The following is a 22,902-nucleotide window of genomic DNA, read 5'->3' as shown; positions in this document are numbered from 1 at the left end:
GTGAACGTGTGACCTCACTTTTGTGACATCACAAAAAGCACAACCACATCTCATGTTAAGTGGTACCCTTCCTGGCAGTCTCAGTAGAGAAGCAAAGGATTGCTACAGAGCTACTTTGGTGAAGCAGTGTTAGGAAGCCAGCACTGTTACTTCCCATATTGTACCATCACTCTAGATAAACAGAGGTCTTCGGTCTCCAGCACTGTTACACTGCTACCTTTCACAAGCACCACGTGTGCTAAATATTTATACGTTGCTGCGAATATCAATAGAAAAAACTTGTAATGCCTATGTTTTAGTTAGTAGAGTCCATACAGTATTCCATAAAGAGGCAATCACCATACTGCTTGATATATGCAGCAAAAGCTAGACAATTTGTGAGTCGAATGCAGGTGTCTCTTCAGTTCATTACTATAGTAGGTTACAAATGGTAGTGTACAGACAGCTTTACTGAGAGGAAGCATTTTCAGGGGAAGGAATAGGAGCCCTAAGGGGCTAATAGAAGAAAACTATTATTTAGTATAGTTTAAGAGCAAGAAGATTATTGAGACTTCAAAATCAAAATAGCCAGGCCCTGGCTGAGAAAGCAAATTTACATGGAAAGATTGGGATGTTAGCAAAACCTTGTGAGTGACTACTGTGTTTGGAGTCTCCAAATCACTTTTGTTTAAATCATTTTAACTGGCAGCAGTGTGCTGAATGGATTCCAGTGACTAAGCTGCCCATTAAATTGATAACATACTTTTAATATTCAGGTCAGGTTTCTTCAATGAACAATATCTGAAAATAGTGATAACCTTCAATAAACGAAAAGATATACTTAAATAAAAATGGGATAACAGCACAACTTTTCATAATTATTTCACTTCCAGCTCATAACTTCTAAACCTTCAAGCATTATAAATCACACCTATTGGGACAGTAAGCTGTCAAGAACATTGTCACCCTTCAGAAATGCAATCATGACAAAGTCTAATTTGTGCATTAGGCTTCAAGGGGATTCATTTATTTGATCTTCAACATTTGAATGAAGTGTTTACTCAAGGATCAGTCTGAAGCCTATGGCTATTCCCACACTGAATAAATGACCCTGTGTGTGTAATTCAAGTATGTTTGTGTTTAGTAACACAATCTTGTTAACTGTGGATGATAATACTCTGACAATAGTTAGGAGCGGACTTTAACATTAGTATCAGGCTAAGAATTGGTTCCTTTCAAAATGGTGCACAGACAAAAGACAAGATTTTCCTTGCTTTCATGTTGCAGTAGCAGTGTTAAATGTCACATATTTGATTGCATGCCTTTCAAATCTTAAATATCTTGGACTTATTTCAGAGTTTTGAATATTGAGTAAATTATGTAAATCTCAAGGATTAACTGTAAGCTTGGTATCCTCCAAAGAGACTGTCACTTTTACTTTCAAAGTCTTTCTGACCAGATGCAAATGCTACAAATAAAATTCTCGCAACCCTCACCATAAAATTCTCTGTAGAATGAGTCATTCAGCTCAGATACCATGGCAATGGGCACAGAAGAAATACCAAACAGACAGAAGAAATTATTTGAATGATTGGTTATGAATACATTATTTACAAAAGAGGCATCAACAGTAATGAAATAAGACATTTAGGAATTTGTCTATTTGAATAAATTAACTGGAGCACAATCTGAGTAATTAATTAGTAGTTAGGTGTCTACTAGTAGACAGATACTTCTCGGAAGTATTATTCTTCTCAAATAGAAATGTTGTCCGATTTTCCCTTAATTAAGTGATCCCAAGACCAGTGCCTTAACCAACTGGCCTCTGAATCTGGTGTCTTCCCTACATAAGTGGATGAAGTTTACACGAAGGTTGAGATATGTTGTATACCAAGCAGTGAATCCTAAAATCAAAGACAAACTTTAAGCAGCTTTCAAATTAGCAGGTCACAAACATGACTACACTAAAATAATCATATTTCATTTCCATACTAAAGAAACCAAACTATTGGATTTTGCTCTTATTTGAATAGACCTGCCTGTAGATAGACATATATAAAAACAATGCTGTTCATATAAAGCAGATGAGATTACACTGCTAGTTGGATGTAGTTTTCTCAGCACTGGATATATTCCTTTTGTCAAATCAAACTTTTCTACTCTTCCACCTAGTATACTAGATCTGTGAAGAATGTGACTACATATAAAAGCCAAATGGGGTTCATATATATTCTTTATATGGACTGCACTGTGTTACTTGGATGTGAATTTTAAAATATATGAAAACTATACATTATTTTAACTAAATAATTAGCCTAACATCTAGTGCAGATACAATGTTGCTAGCATGTATTTTTAAAAGAAATGCTTACTTACTGTAACTGTGGTTCTTGAAGATGTGTGCACTCAGCGCATCGGAGCCGGAGAAAATTGCCTAGCAGTACCCATAGAAGGGCGATGCTTGTGCCTCATGGCCTTAGACCTTCCCCCCGGCTACATGAGGTGGAGCTGCCCTGACCCTCCCTCAGTTCTGTCACACCAAATGCCTAGAAATGAAACTCCGATGCAGAGAGGACAGAGGGTGGGTCGTGGAATACACGTTTGCATCATATCTTGAAGAACTACAGTTACAGTAAGTAATAATTTCTTCTTCTTTGAGTAGATGCAGCTGTATATTCCATGTAGGTGACTCACAAACAGTTACCCCCCCTCCCCACCAAAGCTGGAGTCAGAGTCTACCAAAACAAGTACTGTAGGAATGCTCTACCAAAGCCTCCATCCACCTTGGAAGAAGTGGTTAAGGAGTCATGAACGTATGTATCAATGACCATGTAATAGCCCTGAAATGTCCAATATGGAAACATCACTGAGGAGTGCCATGGACATTGCTTGTGCCCTTGTAGAATGAACTAGCACCCCCTGAGGGGGCGAAGCCGAAGCTATTTCACATGCAGTCTTGATGCAGGATGTTATCCATTTGGAGCTTGTCTATGAAGAGACCACTTGACTTTTCATGTGATCAACATATGACACAAACAAATGAGGTGAAGCACAAAACGGTTTAATCATGTCCAGATAAAAGGCTAGACACCTGCTGACATCTAACATCATCCTCCAGAGATCAATAGATTTAGGAAAGAATACAGGTAAATATACCGCTTGTTCAAATGAAACTGAGAAACCACTCTGGACACAAATTTTGGATGGGGTTGTAAAGTCATTTTGTCTTTGGAGAATCATGTATAAGGAGGCTCTGCCAGCAGAGTCTGCAACTCACACACTCTGCTTGAAGATGTTATCACTAACAGGAACACAGTTTTCTGACATAGAAGTGGAAAGAGACAAGATGCCAGGGTTCAAATGGAGGCCCCATTAAGGCCACTAGGACTGAGTTAAGGTCCCACAGAGGAACCAGTTCTTAGATCAGAGGATGTAGACAAAGGAACCCTTTAAAGAATCTTGTTACCATGACACTGGAGAAGACTGACCTTCCCTGAATAGTGGGATGAAATGCCAGTATTGCTGCCAGATGCACTTTCAATTAACTCAATGCTAGCCCCAATGACTGAAGGTGCAGCGGGTACTCCAAAAGGCCAGTGTTGGTTGGATTCCATGTGCTAATGACCACACCAAAAATAACTTCCATTTAGCTGAATAGGCCATCCTGGTGGAGGTTTTTTTTACTGTTAAGGAAGACTTGTAGGTCAGCAACCGAACACAGGTCTTCCTTCTCATTCAGCAATGCCGTGTGACATAAACATACAGCTAAGGGTAGCGTAAAATCCCTCCTTTACCTGTAAAGGGTTAAGAAGCTCAAATAACCTGGTTGGCACCTGACCAAAAGGACCAATAAGGGAAGAAGATACTTTCAAATCTGTGGGGGAAGGTTTTTGTTTGTGCTTTCCTTGTATTCTTTCCGGGACAGAGAGGGAACAGGACAGGAAAAATACATTTCCTAAGGCCATATCTGAAATAAACATCTAAGATTACAAATTGTAAGTAATAGCAAGGAAATACATTTGGTTATCTTTTGTTTTAGCTTGTGAATTTTCCCTATGCTAAGAGGGAGGTTTATTCCTGTTTTTTTGTAACTTTAAAGTTTTGCCTAGAGGGGAATCCTTTGTAATTTAAATCTTATTACCCTGTAAAATTACCTTCCATCCTAGTTTTACAAAGTGCTTCTTTTACTTTTTTCTTTATCATATAGTTCTGTTTTTAAGAACCTCATTGGGTTTTTAGTGTCCTAAAAACCCAAGAGTCAGGTCTGTGCTCACCTTCGTTTCTCTCAAGCCTCCCCAGGAGAGGGGGTGAAGGAGCTTGGGGGGATATTTTGGGGAAACAGGAACTCCAAGTGGTCCTTTTCCTAAATCTTTGTCTAACTCACCTGGTGGCAGCAGCGATACTGTCCAAGGACAAGGAAAAATTTGTGCCTTGGGGAAGTTTTTAACCTAAGCTGGTAGAAATAAGCTTAGGGGGTCTTTCATGTGGGTCCCCACATTGGTACCCAAGAGTTCAGAGTGGGGAGGGAACCCTGACATCATGTGATGCATGGAACTGAGTGCTGGATGGAAGGTGAGGCTTTGTTTCTGAGTGAATAAGTTCAGGATGGAGAGGGAGCAGTATGGGAGGTTGAAGAGAAATCAAGAAGGATGGAGAACAAGCAATGTATTAGCCACACCGGGGCACTGAGAATGACCTTGGCCCAATCTTCCTAGAGTTTGAGAATGATTTGAGGGATGATCGGGATTTGGGGAAGGCATACAGGAGCGCCGACTGCCAGAAGAACATCTACTCAAAGAAGAATCTTTATTAGCCTTTCATTCAACATACTGATGTCAGCAATGATCAGAGTCTAGTGCAGCGGTTTCCAGCCTGTGGTCTGCAGACACCTGGGGGTCTGCAGACTATGTCTAAGATTTCTAAAGGGATCCACATCTCCATTCTAAAATTCGTAGGGGTCTGCAAATGAAAATAATCTTGAAAACCACTAATCTACTGTATTTCAAAATCCGGAGCATACTGTTCACTAAGTCATCTTTTTATTAGCAGCTCTAACAGCAAGCAGCAACAATGAAATTACATGACTAAAAATATTTTTCTTCAGTGTTCAGAGCATTTTTTATGTTTAAAAACATTGTTTGGCCCAAGCAGCAGTTGTGTTTAATTTTTGCTAAGAGCTGGTGGCAACTCAAAGGGAATGTTGTATGGTTGTTCCCAACTACTGTACATAATGATGATAATAATTAATAACTTTACTACCTTATTTTTATATATCACCTTTCATCCTGAAAGTCTGCAAAGCACTTTACAGACCATATGTAGAATTCATTCATCCCTGAAATGCAGTGACCTCTGGAATGAAATGTGGCAACTGTTTAACAAAGCACAGTAACACTAAAAAACAGTTTTTAGGTGACTAAGAAAAGAATAATAATGTCTCCAGCTCTATAACTTCATCGGTGTGTTACATGAGCACTTAAATACATAAAAATACAAGTTGATGTTCTACTGTTTCACTTCTCTCTTTACTTCAAAGGTCAGGATGTATTCTTCTCATCATTTAATTATAGAAAAGTTATGGCACAGAGATTGGAGAAGTAATCTGTTCAGATGGTGGTAAAATTTGTGGCCGTTCTCAACTGCTTTAGTAGTGAATGCCACAGGAACCATTTCAGATAAAGTTTTTCTCTAGCTTGCACTGATTTCTCCTTTGTTGTTCAGAGTTTCATCTTCCCACAGGAATGCAGCTGTCTTGAAAGTTCTTGCTTGCAGAGGGAGAGGGGTTTCTGAGGCAGCCTGGGCCCAGATAATTGAAAATCAAGACAAGACTCTTGAACTTGACTTGTTTGATGGGCACTCAGTGAAGAGAATTAAGAAGCTAGTATTAAGCAAAACTAGTTTTATGTGCTCTTATTGGCCTAAGTTGCTCAGCAGGAGGACTGCTGCTTTCTGGACCAACAATTTTCTTCACAGTCTCTGATTACACTCCCAAATACAGTGCATTGTGTTGTAAAGTTCGAAGGTCAAGAAGCCATAGATGACCATGGCCAAGTCTCATCTGTTTGAATGGGGCAAAGTCTCCTGGATAGCCATAGGATGGGGAAAGGTGCTATCTGAGTTGTTGCAATTGTAAGGGTACTATACATAAGGCAATCTTTGGTAGTCAAAACTGTGGCATAGGGCCATTAGGTGGATCCTACGAGTATGTAACAGGAAGTAGAGTGAGAGAAACATTGAGACAGACTAAGGACCTGTCTACACATTGTGGCGATGTTTATTATGGGGACATGACTTCTAAAACGTTGCACTTTAATTGATCCTTGTAGACCTGCTGGTGCACTTGAAAGTTTCCCTAGTGCGCTTTAATGTACAGCTGCTAAAGCGCCATCGGGAACCTTTAGTATGTACCAGCAGTGACTACAAAGACTAATTAATGCACAACATATAAAAACATAAGAAAGACCATACTGGGTCAGACCAAAGGTCCATCTAGTCCCGTATCCTGTCTTCCAACAGTGGCAAATGCCAGGTGGCCCAGAGGAAATGAACAGAACAGGTAATCATCAAGTGATCCATCCCCTGTCGCCCATTCCCACCTTCTGGCAAACAAAGACTAGGGACACCATCCCGACCCATCCTGGCTAATAGCCATTGATAGACCTATCCTCCATGAATTTACCTACTTCTTTTTTGAACCCTGTTATAGTCTTGGCCTTCACAACATCCTCTGGAAAGGAGTTCCACAGGTTGACTGTGTGCTGTGTGAAAAAATACTTTCTTTTGTTTGTTTTAAACCTGCTGCCTATTAATTTCATTTGGCGGCCCCTAGTTCTTGTGTTAGGAGAAAGAGTAAATAACACTTCCTTATTTACTTTCTCTAAAGTGCACTTTAGAAATCACATCCCCATAGTGAGCAGTACCTCACCATGTAGACAAGCCCAAAGTTTAGGGACTTTCTGAATCAGATAATGAATCTGATTTAAAAACATTACTCTGTTCATGTAATCGTTAAATAAAAACATTTCAATGAAACCTAAAGTCTCCCTGCTTCCTCAAAAATATTACAAAAAAAAAAAATACTGCTAGAGCTAAGTAGAGAAAGGTAATTCTGTTTTGTGGAGGTTTTTTTATTCTGAACTTTGGTTTCATTACAATTTGGAAGCCCTGACGTCCCCAACTCCCAGGCAGTTCACTCTGGAGCCAGTGACCTGGAAAGCCTTGAGGTCCCTGATTCCAGGGCAGTCTGGCAAGCAGTCAACCAAGAAGCCAGGCAGACAAGCTGGCAGGAAACCAGGCAGGGTTCTGTTGCAACTTAGTCAAAACTGAAGTCTCCATGGAATGTTTCAATTTTGACAAATAGGCAAATTCTGACAAAAACAGTTGTTCTGCAGAATTTTGCCAACCATCTCCAATAATTATCCATATTGGGAAATGCGGATTAATCCTAGTATCCTGGCCAACTGCTTGCACTTTTGTGGAATCCCTTAGGGACAAAAATGACCAGGACCTCATTTTTCAAACTCACCTAAAATGGCAGCACATGCCGTAGCAAAGTACTCCCTAGCACCATGCTGGAGCATTGGTTGAAAGAAAGAGGAAAGGTGCCTCCTATACTGAATCATCCCCATATTTTGGACTGCTAATGCTAAGTCTAATTCTACGCCAAGAGCTAGAGGTGTGATTCCCCAGCTCGTGTACACCTATTCACATCTGCTCTCATAGAGCACGTAAATAGCAGTATAGCTGTGGTAGCATGGGTAGCAGCTGAGCCGTGCTGTGTACATACCCACCAATTTCAGGCATGTTTGTACACAGCTTGGCTCAGCCAGGCCTCCATTGCCACCACCCGTTCTACTGCAGCTACACTGCCATTTATACTTGTGCTAGTTTGGTGACAGCTAGCGTGAGTATGTGCACACATGCTGGGGAATCACACTCCAAGATCATAGATGTAGTCATGGATAAATAACACAGGATAAACGGAGGACAAGTTTTTAATACTTCATTACAGGTCCAATATTAAAAACTGCAATAGAAGTTGGCATCAGCTACTGTACACATTACATTCGGTAGACATTTTTATTGCCCTATCTTTCAATTACTTTAAAAATAAAAGAAAAGGAGTACTAGTGGCACCTTAGAGACTAACCAATTTATTTGAGCATAAGCTTTTGTGAGCTACAGCTCACTTCATTGGATGGAAATAATGCTCAAATAAATTGGTTAGTCTCTAAGGTGCCACAAGTACTCCTTTTCTTTTTGCGAATACAGACTAACATGGCTGCTACTCTGAAACCTTTAAAAATAAACAAACACTAAATGTGTCATCTAGAGGTATGAAGAAAAAACATACACATAGGGAATATTTTTATGTACAGCATATTTGGTGGGGAGGAAAAGATAATCACAAAGGTGTTTAGTGTATAAACTGAACATTAAGATGAGCAAAATGAAATTGTTCGTGTACCTGAGAATAGCCGATTACATCTCCATTTTCATCCAGTACATTAAAATTAATTATTGGACCCTGGACATCGGGACTGCTGAAGTCTGAATCACTGTAGATACGCACAATGGGTGCTCCATTAGCATATTTTAAGGTAGACAGCACTGTGTAGGTGTAGCGAGATAAAGCAAAGGTATGATGTTTTATGTTCTCCATGCCACCTAAGAGGAAAACAACATATCTGTCAAACACTTTATTCTCTTGAAACTTTTTGTTTAAAAAGATAGCACAGCTAGAAGCCAACCCGTGCAAAGCCTGGAAAGCCGAAATTAGCTCTTTTAAATCATCATACTTCTCAAAATTTTCTTTTCTTACAATGAGCTTTAGTGGTGCTATAATGTCACAAGAGCCACCTACCTCTGAGTTAATCCACGTCACTTTTCAGCTGGGAAAATTTGAGTTTAAATTTGAATGGGTTCACACAATGAATAATTGTGTTGGTTCCAGTCTGTGCACATCACAGAATCATTCTGGCCTACATTTGTTAGAATGGCAGTTTTTGCTCAGGAGTGCCAAGGACTGGAAAAGTAATGCTGCAGATCAGGAAACTACATCAGTACTAACATAGGATGGAAGATTAGTTGTAGTGCATAGTCCTATATGAGGCTACAAAACAAAGGTTTTCATTTGTGATCCCATGACAGATATTTAATATTATACAGAAGGGATACTCTTCTCAGTCTACACTTCTGCAGAACAGGAAAGACAAAGGATGGCCCATATTCTGCATCAGCTCACACTCATGAAAACCATTTGTTTCAGTGGGGTTATACAGGGAGTAAGTCAGCACAGAATTTGGCCTGGACAGTAAATAGGAGTATGCTTTCTTTCCCTTCTTCTTTGCTACACCTAACAATTCGAAAGTGCAGACCTGCAACCGAGTACCAGGATATCTGGAAGTTGCAACATTAAGCTCTGAACTCCTCTGAGCAGCAGTTGTGTCATCTGTTTTTTCTCGTGTGTATTTTTAATACAGAAAAGAGCTGTCAACATCTCTGAAGGTATGTCTATACTACCTGCCATACTAGGGGGCAGCGATTGATCCAGCGGGGGTCGATTTATTGTGTCTATTCTAGATGTGATAAATCTATCCCCGAGCGCTCTCCCATCGACTCCTGTACTCCACCGCCACGAGAGGCGCAGGCAGAGTCAATGGGGGAGTGGCAGCAGTCGACTCACCGTAGTGAATACACCGCGGTGAGTAGGTCTAAGTATGTCGACTTCAGCTACGTTAGTCACATAGCTGAAGTTGTATAACTTAGATTGATCCCCCCACCTAGTGTAGACCAGGGCTGAGTCTAATCAAAATAACAATAATATGCTTTTACTGGCTGAAACAGAAAAATTACATTATTTTTGTAGTATTTATTTCCAGTTTCAAAATGGCATGCTGTCCTTTTTAGCTATGTTAGTTGGGAAAATGAAGTGAGTGTAGTCATAGAAATGGTGGACATATGGTGAAGAACCTCTATGTTCTGCATAGTGAGGAGAAACAAGATACAGGATGAACACCAGAAAGCCCTTCAAGGAGTCTTGTGAGAAGCTATTTAGCATGATTTGCTGATGTTTGTCACGGTAAACTTGGCAAATTTCTCTCTTAACACTTAGTTCCCAAAGGACTTTCATAGTATCACAGACTTTGAGAAGAAAAGGGCTGCCTAGCCTAAGATGTCCTGCACATTTTCTGCTAGAAGGTGGTAGTGTTGTTGAGAAAGCTTATTTCTGTGATACTGCCAGTGCTATTATTAGATCTGACTGCACTGTCAGTTTCTGAGATGTCTTTAATCGCCAGATGCAGAGCTTTTCCAAATTGGCAGGAACTTTCTGATGGAATATTAAGATACTTTCTTTGTGACTTGTTGAAGAAATCTCTCAGTCTATTTTTCAGAGGACATATCCTGCCGTTGTTACAGCATTAGCCTTTAGCCATTCTTGATTTAAAGTTCCTTAATCACATTTCTTTGTGCATTGGTGAGAAACCAATGAGTCTCTTAATTATTTATCCTCACACAAATTCAACAGCCTGCATGTGTCCCTTCCCTACTCCTGCCCCCTGCCGAGGAGGTAGATGGCAAGTAATGTAGCCAAGTGCCTGTATTTTCACATAGCAGAATGAGTCACAATTAGGGCTGATGGATTGTCAAAGAAAATTCTTCAAAACAATTGCCAATGGGTCATGGTTGATACTGACCAAAAAAAAAAAAAAAATTACAAATATATGACTCAGTCATGATTTTTTTTTTTTTTTAGAGAATGATCTGTGCTGTCCCCTACATAATTTTTGCGATTCCCCAATCTCCTTTCTGCTTGCTGTGACCCAGGGAGTGGAAGGAGGGGGAAGAAGAATTGCAACAGATCTTCAGCCTCCCACTGGGGGCTATGTGCTTGAATCAATGCATGTCTAGCACACGGTCATACATGGTGGTAGAAGGGAATAAAATCAAGGGGGTGACGCTATTTGAGATAAATAAGGTTTGGTTACCATATGTTACAACTGATTACCTGGTATTTGTTAGTGTATTTGTTAGTGTATTCTGCATTTTGTCCCCTGCATATAAATTTCTGTGACTGTTCTTATGTCAGGTTCCTTGACACTGAACATCTGGATTTATTTTTTTATTAAGTGCCTATTTGGTGTCAGGCGCAGTGACAGATTTTAAGTCTTTTGAAGAGGATATATTTGGGGATTGGCCTGTGATCTTCAGCTCATTGCAAGTGGGGTCTAAGACTCACTCAGTCTCTATAATTTTAGTGAATTTTAGCTGTTTTATTAAGAGACTGCAGTTATTTATTAATCTAAATGATTTTTAAATGGTGAGCAGCATACACGTTATATACTATTATTTTAGAGATGGACACCTATCTAGGGCAGACCAGGTAACAATTACTGATGGAGTTTGATTACTACTGTTGACCAAAACAAGGTGTGCAGGCACATATCTATTGTAAAGGTTATGCATTGATGTGTAATTTGCGTTCACTATTGTATACCTCTGCCTAAGGCACAAATGCATAATGTAGACTTCCTTGTCTGGTCTAAATTTATATATTTCCACTAATACTTTTCTTATTGCTTTATCCCTTGCATGTATATTATATGTGTGTGTGTGTGTGTGTGTGTGTGTTTGTTTTATTAACTTAATGTCATTTCAGGCTTCAGCATTTCACATTTTCTGTTTCTAGTGACACAGCATTTTTTACACTATCTGTTGGCACAGTGAATAGCATAACAAGTATTTGCAATGGTTTTTGAACATCAGAGATTGCCGAAAGCAACTCATTACTTTCCCGCACTGACCCCCTTCCAGCAATATGCCATTTACCCTGTGGTGTTGGTGTTAGGTACTGTGCAATCCTTGCTGGCTGTAACATTTCTTTGTTTGTGCCCTGAGGCATCATGACAGTGTCAGCACAGGCATCTACACTGCTGCTTTACCCATGAGCTGTTCATACTGATTACAGAAACTGATGGGGTGATGGTGCTGAAATCTCACTGGGTCCGAGGTGTTCCTTTACTCCATGGCTACTATGGTGCTGCTGCCATCACTCATTGGCTAGCTCATAATGGTATACTGCTCACCAGAGCAGCAGTTGTCTGTGGAGGCATATTGCAGGTACAAGTTCATATCCTGCCTTTTTGAAGTAGACTATATTTCTTCGGTCTGGATTTGTTCTCTTATGGCCTGATCCAAACCCCACTGAAGTCAGTGAAAGTCTTTTCACGGACTTTGATGGGCTTCGCCTCAGCTCCTCTCATTTGTAATTTTCTTGCCCCTCTGCTGTTGTGCAAAAAAGAAAAGCGTTTCCTTTCTACTGTCTACGATTATTCTCAAATGAAAAACAAATACTTCTTTTAAATTTGCTTGGCTGCTGAGTAGCTTTCTAGGTTATATCAAATCTATTTGACGCTGCCTGGAAATAAATCCAATAAACATTATACTTTATTCAGTGATGTACACAAACACAATGTGGGATTTCACTCTATTCTGCTTCCTTTTCAGTGCTCCATATAGATTAACCTAAAATGAATTCCCAGTCCCTAGAGTGTGATGATAAACAAATAACATAGAAAAGGAGTACTTGTGGCACCTTAGAGACTAACCAATTTATTTGAGCATGAGCTTTCGTGAGCTACAGCTCACTTCATCGGATGCATACCGTGGAAACTGCAGCAGACTTTATATACGCACAGAGAATATGAAACAATACCTCCTCCCACCCCACTGTCCTGCTGGTAATAGCTTATCTAAAGTGATCCTCAGGTTGGGCCATTTCCAGCACAAATCCAGGTTTTCTCACCCTCCACCCCCCACACAAATTCACTCTCCTGCTGGTGATAGCCCATCCAAAGTGACAACTCTTTACACAATGTGCATGATAATCAAGTTGGGCCATTTCCTGCACGAATCCAGGTTCTCTCACCCCCTCTCCCCCCTCCCAAAAACCACACACACAAACTCACTATCCTGCTGGTAATAGCTCATCCAAAGTGACCACTCTCCCTACAATGTGCATGATAATCAAGGTGGGCCATTTCCAGCACAAATCCAGGTTTTCTCACACACCCCCATACACACACAAACTCACTCTCCTGCTGGTAATAGCTCATCCAAACTGACCACTCTCCAAGTTTAAATCCAAGTTAAACCAGAACATCCGGGGGGGGGGGGGTAGGAAAAAACAAGGGGAAATAGGCTACCTTGCATAATGACTTAGCCACTCCCAGTCTCTATTTAAGCCTAAATTAATAGTATCCAATTTGCAAATGAATTCCAATTCAGCAGTTTCTCGCTGGAGTCTGGATTTGAAGTTTTTTTGTTTTAAAATAGCGACCTTCATGTCTGTGATTGCGTGACCAGAGAGACTGAAGTGTTCTCCGACTGGTTTATGAATGTTATAATTCTTGATATCTGATTTGTGTCCATTTATTCTTTTACGTAGAGACTGTCAAGGTCGCTATCTTAAAACAAAAAAACTTCAAATCCAGACTCCAGCGAGAAACTGCTGAATTGGAATTCATTTGCAAATTGGATACTATTAATTTAGGCTTAAATAGAGACTGGGAGTGGCTAAGTCATTATGCAAGGTAGCCTATTTCCCCTTGTTTTTTCCTACACCCCCCCCCCCCCCCGGATGTTCTGGTTTAACTTGGATTTAAACTTGGAGAGTGGTCAGTTTGGATGAGCTATTACCAGCAGGAGAGTGAGTTTGTGTGTGTATGGGGGTGTGTGAGAAAACCTGGATTTGTGCTGGAAATGGCCCACCTTGATTATCATGCACATTGTAGGGAGAGTGGTCACTTTGGATGAGCTATTACCAGCAGGATAGTGAGTTTGTGTGTGTGGTTTTTGGGAGGGGGGTGAGAGAACCTGGATTTGTGCAGGAAATGGCCCAACTGGATTATCATGCACATTGTGTAAAGAGTTGTCACTTTGGATGGGCTATCACCAGCAGGAGAGTGAATTTGTGTGTGGGGGTGGAGGGTGAGAAAACCTGGATTTGTGCTGGAAATGGCCCAACCTGATGATCACTTTAGATAAGCTATTACCAGCAGGACAGTGGGGTGGGAGGAGGTATTGTTTCATATTCTCTGTGCGTACATAAAGTCTGCTGCAGTTTCCACGGTATGCATCCGATGAAGTGAGCTGTAGCTCACGAAAGCTCATGCTCAAATAAATTGGTTAGTCTCTAAGGTGCCACAAGTACTCCTTTTCTTTTTGCGAATACAGACTAACACGGCTTTTACTCTGAAAATAACATAGCGTTATTACTGATGTCTTATGCAAGTAGGATACACAAGTCAATACAGACTGAGTCTGTTCCTGCAAAGTGCTGATGCCTCCGACTGAGCTTAGCATCCTGCACGACTAGACCTCTGACAGTGTATTCTGCCTTCCCACACCTATTCACCATGAACAGGAACAACATGGCCCGGCAGGAGTGTAGAAGCAGAAGAGAACATGTAGCTTTTTGGTCTTACTTCTTCTGTAGAACCAGGGAACAGACCTTATGTAGAGTTTCATCTAAACGGAGAAAACATAGAAGGTATAGGCCAGATTTTGAAATCCTTATCCACACTAATCGGTAGTTGCTCGCTAGAACAGTCCCATTTATTTTAATTATAAACTATATGAGTGGAAATTATTTTTTAAGTATAAAAATATCAGTCATGGGAAAGATTGTTACCTCCTTATTCATACCAATCATCCCATCGATGGGTCTATCTGTGTGAACACGGGGAGTCACAATCTGTTTTACTCTTGGGATTTTTATTCCTCCAAATTAATTTCTAGCCATGTATAAATTATGACACACTTTCTCATATGATCTTGGGATACAATAAATAATTCACAGAAGGAAAGAAATTTCACTTTCTGTGACCAACATATGCTACTTTCCCCACAGGACCAAGTGTCTGTGCCTAAAGTTGGATAGAGTCTTGCAGCATATTCAAATCTTCAAAATGCACCTACTGTGTATACAATACGGAAGCCCTGTACACCCGCAACACTAATTCCATACTGTGTGCAATATAGGGATCCCTACTCTCTCAGCACTAATCCTGTGCATAACAATTTTAATCCTTTTATTCTCATCTCTCTTCCCCACCACCTCAACAGTTTTAGACAGTGGAAAGCAATTGCTTAATCCTCCATTCAGGACGTTCTCCTGAGACCAAACATGAAACAAATACTCAGTGTTTATCTTAATGAGCAGAAGGCTTTTTTGCGGCCCCATCTCTCAGTTCTTTAGAGCAGCTAGTTTACACTCCTGTCTTTGTATGGTAAGGAAGGTTCAGAGTCTTTACTCTGAGTAAACTAAGCAGAACATTCTGAGAAAAGCAGCTACTCATTTTCAAACATCACAACCTCAAGAATTTCCTTGTTCTCAACTTCTTGGGAGCAGTGTGGAGAGGAGATGCTGCACATATTCTTTGGCTTGATTCTTAACATGTCTATTTTAATTATTAGTGAAACTCAATTTTGTTTAGGTACTTCTTTGATGGAATACCATACAGTGCTACAAATCAATTACAAATTTAAGTCATTTCAATGACTACTTGCAATGAGATCCCCCCCTCCCACTCCCTTTCATGAACACAGGCTTTGATCATATTACTAAAAAGACTATAAAAAGCATAACATTTCAGAATGGCCCTGGCCCACCAGAGAAGTGGTAGGATAAATGAGAACAGAAATAGAGAGGATTTTGTAAAACCCAGGATATTTAGTACACTATATATAATAGCTTATAAACAGACTAGCTCTCCAAAGTACTCAGGTGATATAAGTCCTCAGAGTTTCTTTAACAGAGCAATAAATCCATACCCAAAACACTTACACAAGCAGAACTCCAGAGCTCCCAGGGTCTTTCCCAGTCCAGCAGATACCACATCCTCCCTTGGTAGTCCTCTCAACCATTAAATGGGAGAGGAGCTTGTATTATAAAGGCACCGAAATCTTCCTCTTTTCCAGCATCACTTGCAAAGAGGAGTGTGACAGCCAAGCCTCTCTACTGCCCCCCTGTTATGAGTGGCTCAGACAGCCTCATGTGGCTTTCTCCTTTCCCTGTCTACTGGAGTAAGCTTACCCCTGCACAGTGTCTTGAAATCATCATGTAAGAGCTTTTCCAGAGTTTGCTTCTTGGTTTTTCCAACTCCTGAAACCCAGTCTGCTGGTACTGAGAAAATCATGAAACTGTGACCTCTTCCTCCCTCAATGCTCCAATCTCACACAGACGGGTAATAAATCTAGCTTACTGTTAAGCACTGACTTTTTTTCCCCAAGACCCTTATTTACTTTATTCCCCAGCCACATCTTCTTACTGTGCATTTTATTATGGCCAAGGGGCAAAATGTACTTCATTATGGCTAACCACCAGAGCAACTTTTTACGCTAGTTATTCCTCTACCTTGCTTGGCAAGAGAATCTCTGACACCAGCCGGACCTGAGATAAATGCAATTCCTCTCTCCAAGAACTTTTCTTTGGGGCCTCAATCTGCAAACATCTGATGAAGTGAGCTGTAGCTCACGAAAGCTCATGCTCAAATAAATTGGTTAGTCTCTAAGGTGCCACAAGTACTCCTTTTCTTTTTGCGAATACAGACTAACACGGCTGTTCCTCTGAAACCAGTCCTATTTTGTCCACTTGAAGGCCTCATGACTTCCATACTGGTCCAGTAGTTTGTTCTGAATGGGCCTGGAGATCAATGTAATATACACTTAACCAACAGCTTGTAGCAACAATAATGTTTAAGGAGAAATTGAAGTGCAGTTGTCACAGAATGGGGTTTCCCTTATCAGCAGTGAGAGTAGCTTACAAAATCACACACAAAAAACCAGCAATGTTTTCCTTACTTTTTCAGAGTAAGACAAATCCAAATCAAAGTCATCACTTGGGTATAAACTAGGCCCCAATCAAAGCTCACCTCCCTTCCTGTGCATAATCAGAGTGGGCAATTCCCCTTTCTTCTTCTTATACTTAACAGCTAGGTCCTATAGTTTAATAAGCCACTTAATCCTTGCTGGTCCGGCTCTACCTTGCTGAAGGCAATACCAGACAGCTTGTACTGGGGCCTTTTCAGAGCTGGATTGGTAGTTTAACCCAGCATAGCAATATAAAAGCTAATTACACAAAAGAAAAATGTACAAAGTGTAAATGTAAAAAAAAATAATGGAATAACAAAGTGGACGCCACCATCTTGACAAGTGGATGATGCAAAAGGAAAGCAGATTCTATTGCTGTACCTGAGCAACTTCAAGCAGTGCATTAAGCAACATGACTGAGATCTGTTGTGGTGTTTGTTCATTCACCTTCTCCCTGGAGGGAAAAGTATATGCAATGGAGTGGATGAAGTGGCCTTGCCATTAAAAACCTATGGAAATCTGAAAGTTTAACTTTTTGTAGGTAAGTTCTATTGTTTTCCATTTTTATTTAAATAACAAAACTTCCCTTATCTCGACTTTAAAGCCTCCCGATTTCTATTGCTTTCATAAGACAAAGATGATTCTTTGACTTCTGTACTGCCCCATCATGCTAGGCAGCATCATGAGAATAGCAGCAACCACTGAAGAAACACCAGCCTCATTCACTCCATGGAGATACTGAAACAGTGACAACTATTGCTAAAAACCTGCTTTGAAATTGCCTTTATTTAGACCTATTTTACAAGTATTAAAGATTATTTAGCTAATATCACAAATCACTGGAATTATTGGGCCAAAGCCACAACTGAGCTACAACAATTTACATCAGCAGAGGACTTGGCCCATTGCCTTAACCAGTCAAAATGACACTACACAACACACAGATAACTCAGTGATTCAGAAAAGGAGTACTTGTGGCACCTTAGAGACTAACCAATTTATTTGAGCATAAGCTTTCGTGAGCTACAGCTCATTTCATCGGATGCATACTGTGGAAAATAGAGAAGATGTTTTTCTACACACAAACCATGAAAAAATGGGTGTTTATCACTACAAAAGGTTTTCTCTCCCCCCACCCTACTCTCCTGCTGGTAATAGCTTATCTAAAGTGATCACTCTCCTTACAATGTGTATGATAATCAAGTTGGGCCATTTCCAGCACAAATCCAGGTTTTCTCACTCCCCCCCAAACAAACCCACTCTCCTGTTGGTAATAGCTTATCTAAAGTGACCACTCTCCTTACAATGTGTATGATAACCAAGGTGGGCCATTTCCAGCACAAATCCAGGGTTTAACAAGAACGTCTGGGGGGGCGGGGTAGGAAAAAACAAGGGCAAATAGGTTACCTTGCATAATGACTTAGCCACTCCCAGTCTCTATTCAAGCCTAAGTTAATTGTATCCAATTTCCAAATGAATTCCAATTCAACACTTTCTTGCTGGAGTCTGGATTTGAAGTTTTTTTGTTGTAATATAGCAACTTTCATGTCTGTAATCGCGTGACCAGAGAGATTGAAGTGTTCTCCGACTGGTTTATGAATGTTATAATTCTTGACATCTGATTTGTGTCCATTTATTCTTTTACGTAGAGACTGTCCAGTTTGACCAATGTACATGGCAGAGGGGCATTGCTGGCACATGATGGCATATATCACATTGGTGGATGTGCAGGTGAACGAGCCTCTGATAGTTGTGGCTGATGTTATTAGGCCCTGTGATGGTGTCCCCTTAATAGATATGTGGGCACAGTTGGCAACGGGCTTTGTTGCAAGGATAGGTTTCTGGGTTAGTGGTTCTGTTGTGTGGTATGTGGTTGCTGGTGAGTATTTGCTTCAGGTTGGGGGGCTGTCTGTAGGCAAGGACTGGCCTGTCTCCCAAGATTTGTGAGAGTGTTGGGTCATCCTTCAGGATAGGTTGTAGATCCTTGATAATGCGTTGGAGGGGTTTTAGTTGGGGGCTGAAGGTGATGGCTAGTGGCGTTCTGTTATTTTCTTTGTTAGGCCTGCCCGGTAGTAGGTGACTTCTGGGAACTCTTCTGGCTCTATCAATCTGTTTCTTCACTTCCGCAGGTGGGTACTGTAGTTGTAAGAATGCTTGATAGAGATCTTGTAGGTGTTTGTCTCTGTCTGAGGGGTTGAAGCAAATGCGGTTGTATCGCAGAGCTTGGCTGTAGACGATGGATCGTGTGGTGTGGTCAGGGTGAATGCCGGAGGCATGTAGGTAGGAATAACGGTCAGTAGGTTTCCGGTATAGGGTGGTGTTTATGTGACCATTGTTTATTAGCACTGTAGTGTCCAGGAAGTGGATCTCTTGTGTGGACTGGACCAGGCTGAGGTTGATGGTGGGATGGAAATTGTTGAAATCATGGTGGAATTCCTCAAGGGCTTCTTTTCCATGGGTCCAGATGATGAAGATGTCATCAATATAGCGCAAGTAGAGTAGGGGCGTTAGGGGACGAGAGCGGAGGAAGCGTTGTTCTAAGTCAGCCATAAAAATGTTGGCATACTGTGAGGCCATGCAGGTACCCATAGCAGTGCTGCTGATCTGAAGGTATACTTTGTCCCCAAATGTAAAATAGTTATGGGTAAGGACAAAGTCACAAGGATAGCCGTGACATTATCGGGGATAGTGTTCTTGACGGTTTGTAGTCCATCTTTGTGTGGAATGTTGGTGTAGAGGGCTTCTACATCCATAGTGGCAAGGATGGTGTTATCAGGAAGATCACCGATGGATTGTAGTTTCCTGAGGAAGTCAGTGGTGTCTCGAAGGTAGCTGGGAGTGCTGGTAGCATAGGGCCTGAGGAGGGAGTCTACATAGCCAGACAATCCTGCTGTCAGAGTGCCAATGCCTGAGATGATGGGGCGCCCAGGATTTCCAGTTTTATGGATCTTGGGTAGTAGATAGAATATCCCAGGTCGGGGTTCCAGGGGTGTGTCTGTGCGGATTTGATCTTGTGCTTTTTCAGGGAGTTTCTTGAGCAAATGCTGTAGTTTCTTTTGGTAACTCTCAGTGGGATCAGAGGGTAATGGCTTGTACAAAGTGGTGCTGGAGAGCTGCCGAGCAGCCTTTTGTTCATATTCCGACCTATTCATGATGACAACAGCACCTCCTTTGTCAGCCTTTTTGATTATGATGTCAGAGTTGTTTCTGAGGCTGTGGATGGCATTGTGTTCCGCACGGCTGAGGTTATGGGGAAGTGATGCTGCTTTTCCACAATTTCAGCCCGTGCACGTCGGCGGAAGCACTCTATGTAGAAGTCCAGTCTCACCTTGGTTATCATACACATTGTAAGGAGAATGGTCACTTTAGATAAGCTATTACCAGCAGGAGAGTGGGTTTGTATGTGGGGGGGAGGGGGAGGAGAAAACCTGGATTTGTGCTGGAAATGGCCCAACTTGATTATCATACACATTGTAAGGAGAGTGATCACTTTAGATAAGCTATTACCAGCAGGAGAGTGGGGTGGGAGGAGATATTTTTTCATGCTTTGTGCATATGTAAAAAGATCTTCTACACTTTCCACAGTATGCATCCGATGAAGTGAGCTGTAGCTCACGAAAGCTTATGCTCAAATAAATTGGTTAGTCTCTAAGGTGCCACAAGTACTCCTTTTCTTTTTGCGAATACAGACTAACACGGCTGTTACTGTGAAATCAGTGATTCAGGAACTTCCAGCTGAATAATTGTGTTTTACCCTTTTATATTCTCTTTTACCCAACAATCGCAAAGTTTCATTAATTAGTTTCACCTCACAACATGCCTGAGGGGAAGGGAAGGAAAACCTATCACCATATTTTTCTTTACACATGAATTTCTTCTGGCAGGGTCTGGAACTACAAAGTCCTTCAGGCGCAGGACTCATGTAGTTTTTCGGCCATGTACTTGTGTGGGCAAAATTTTTGAGTCTTCATAAATTTTCACAAATTAAAGAACAGGAGATTTGAAAAGCAGAACTTGCTATTTTGACACAATGCTGCACATTCTTAGGGAACAAATCTGGGTGATCATGGCAATTTCCAGTGCCAGTCTCACTCATCAAGAGGTCCTTCAAGAAGACATGAGAATTCCAGAATTCTTAATCAAAGTACAGCCAATCCTGAAGGATATACTCAATCTCCTCTTCCAATCTCCTGTTCCAGTGGTTCTGTTGCAGCGCTGCACAGTGCTGCTATAGGTTAACCATCAGTAAGTCATCATCACAGTGTTTGGTCCTAATAGCTTCTGAAATTCCTGGCACCTAAAATACTGTGTGCACTCTAAGTACCAGGAACTAAAAGTAATAATAGAGTATGGTGGTTAAAAACTGAATACCCATAATTTTGTAAAAGTATAGGGTAGATGTATTTTGATCAGTTGCAAGTGTTCAAGGCCACTAAAAAGAAAACTAAAAGAGAAAACAGGCATAAAAATATCAGAAACAGTAAACAGGAACAGTAAAAAGGAGAAAAATATTGATAATCTTGATATAGTCACAAAGTATTCCTAGATTATTAAAATAAATTTCAATAAAGCAATAATTAAAATTGCTTATTTTTTTGCTTCCTAGTTAAGGAAAATTACTTCCTAAATAAGTAGTGTCTTGACTAAAAGCTTTTATGCAGCATCCTAAATATACTTACTATAAGGACATAAATAAGCAGCAACTCCCCAAACAGATGGAATCTATGCTTTAGATCCAGTTCAAGAGACCTGAAGTATTTTACAACATGTGTGACTCGTGCTTGTAAATTAAGGTTTCCAAGTCATAAATTAATATCTGACCATATGCATCAAAGTAGAGAATTGCCTCTACAGATAATTCTCCATCCTGGAGGCAGGAGCAGATAAAGACCTTAGATTCAAATGGAAATTCATAAGGGAAAACACTTCCAATTCCAGCTAGAGTCGTATATGAAAGAAATGAAGGGCCTATTAGTAGTGTGGACAAGAGATACACTAATAACTTCAGACCTTCCTTCCTCAGATGCCACCTCTCTTCCTGTGACATACTGCTACAGATGATGTGAGCAAAAGCACTTGAGCAGGTCCCCTCTCAGTGGAGGGAAATAAGAGAGTATAAAAGAGTGGAGTTTGCTAGCAGGATGTCCCATGTGAGGCTCTCTTTCTTTTCCCCACACCTGGGTCTAAAACTGCTGAACTTCAGGGCATACAATGAGATATTTATATTTTAAAATGTCTGCTGAAGAAGTTAATATTATTAGGGGTGATAGATAAGAGAAATGGAGAATATGGTTTATTTTTTGTACTTCTTGGCTATTTAGTACTGTATGTGATGTGGCTGTTTCTTTTTTGATTTATTGTATTTGTCAAGGTTACCTGGAGTGCAGAGACAGGTGACTCTAGTTTCATAAAATAAATAAGTAATAAACTGGGCTCTTGGTGTTTAAAGAGCTACATGTACAAATAATAATTTCTTTCTTCCTGCCTGAATCATCCTGCCCCTCAAAATGAGAAGGAGACGTGCAGTCCAGCTACTATAAATCAAAAGCATGACTATGAAAAGGGTTTGGTACTTACAGCATTATCAAAGAGCAATCTTTAAAAATGAGTCAGAGTCCATATGACTGCTATACAAAACAGATAGTAAGTATTATTTCTGTCAGCAAAGAAAGTTGACACAAGTTTAGCTGAATGACCTTTAAATACACAGAGATGCTTCAGATTATGAAAGTTTACATATCTCCAGTTTTGTGGCACTGAACAGATTTCATTATGATAGCCTTTATGCAAAAGCATGGGTCCCTTGATTTAAAAAAAATCAATTTATAAAATGCTTTTCTTTTTTATTTTGATTTATCCTTCTGCATATTATTAGGCCCAAATCAGTGTAAATGCTAAATATTTGCAAAAACGAGCCAAGATAATGCTCCTAGGGTTGCCAGTTTTCGTTGGATGTATTCCTGGAGGTTTCATGACAATCTTTAATTAAAGATTAATCTTTAATTCCTGGAGACTCCAGGACAATCCTGGAGGGTTGGCAACCCTAAATGC

General features: G+C 40.5%; 1 protein-coding gene across 1 annotated transcript in view; it reads right to left on the bottom strand.

Annotated features, from left to right (window-relative positions):
• MOCOS (molybdenum cofactor sulfurase) overlaps positions 1-22,902 on the bottom strand; it is a 403,086-nt gene that overhangs the window by 78,080 nt on the left and 302,104 nt on the right. The window contains exon 6 of the mRNA XM_073332641.2: positions 8,447-8,646. Coding sequence (XP_073188742.1) covers positions 8,447-8,646 — 200 coding nt within the window. The remainder of the gene's footprint in view (positions 1-8,446; positions 8,647-22,902) is intronic.

The sequence above is a fragment of the Lepidochelys kempii genome, chromosome 2 (assembly GCF_965140285.1).
Source record: "Lepidochelys kempii isolate rLepKem1 chromosome 2, rLepKem1.hap1, whole genome shotgun sequence".
Taxonomy (NCBI): Eukaryota; Metazoa; Chordata; order Testudines; family Cheloniidae; genus Lepidochelys; species Lepidochelys kempii.
The sequence above is the reverse complement of the archived record's forward strand: the minus strand, read 5'-3'. Positions and strand labels throughout refer to the sequence as shown.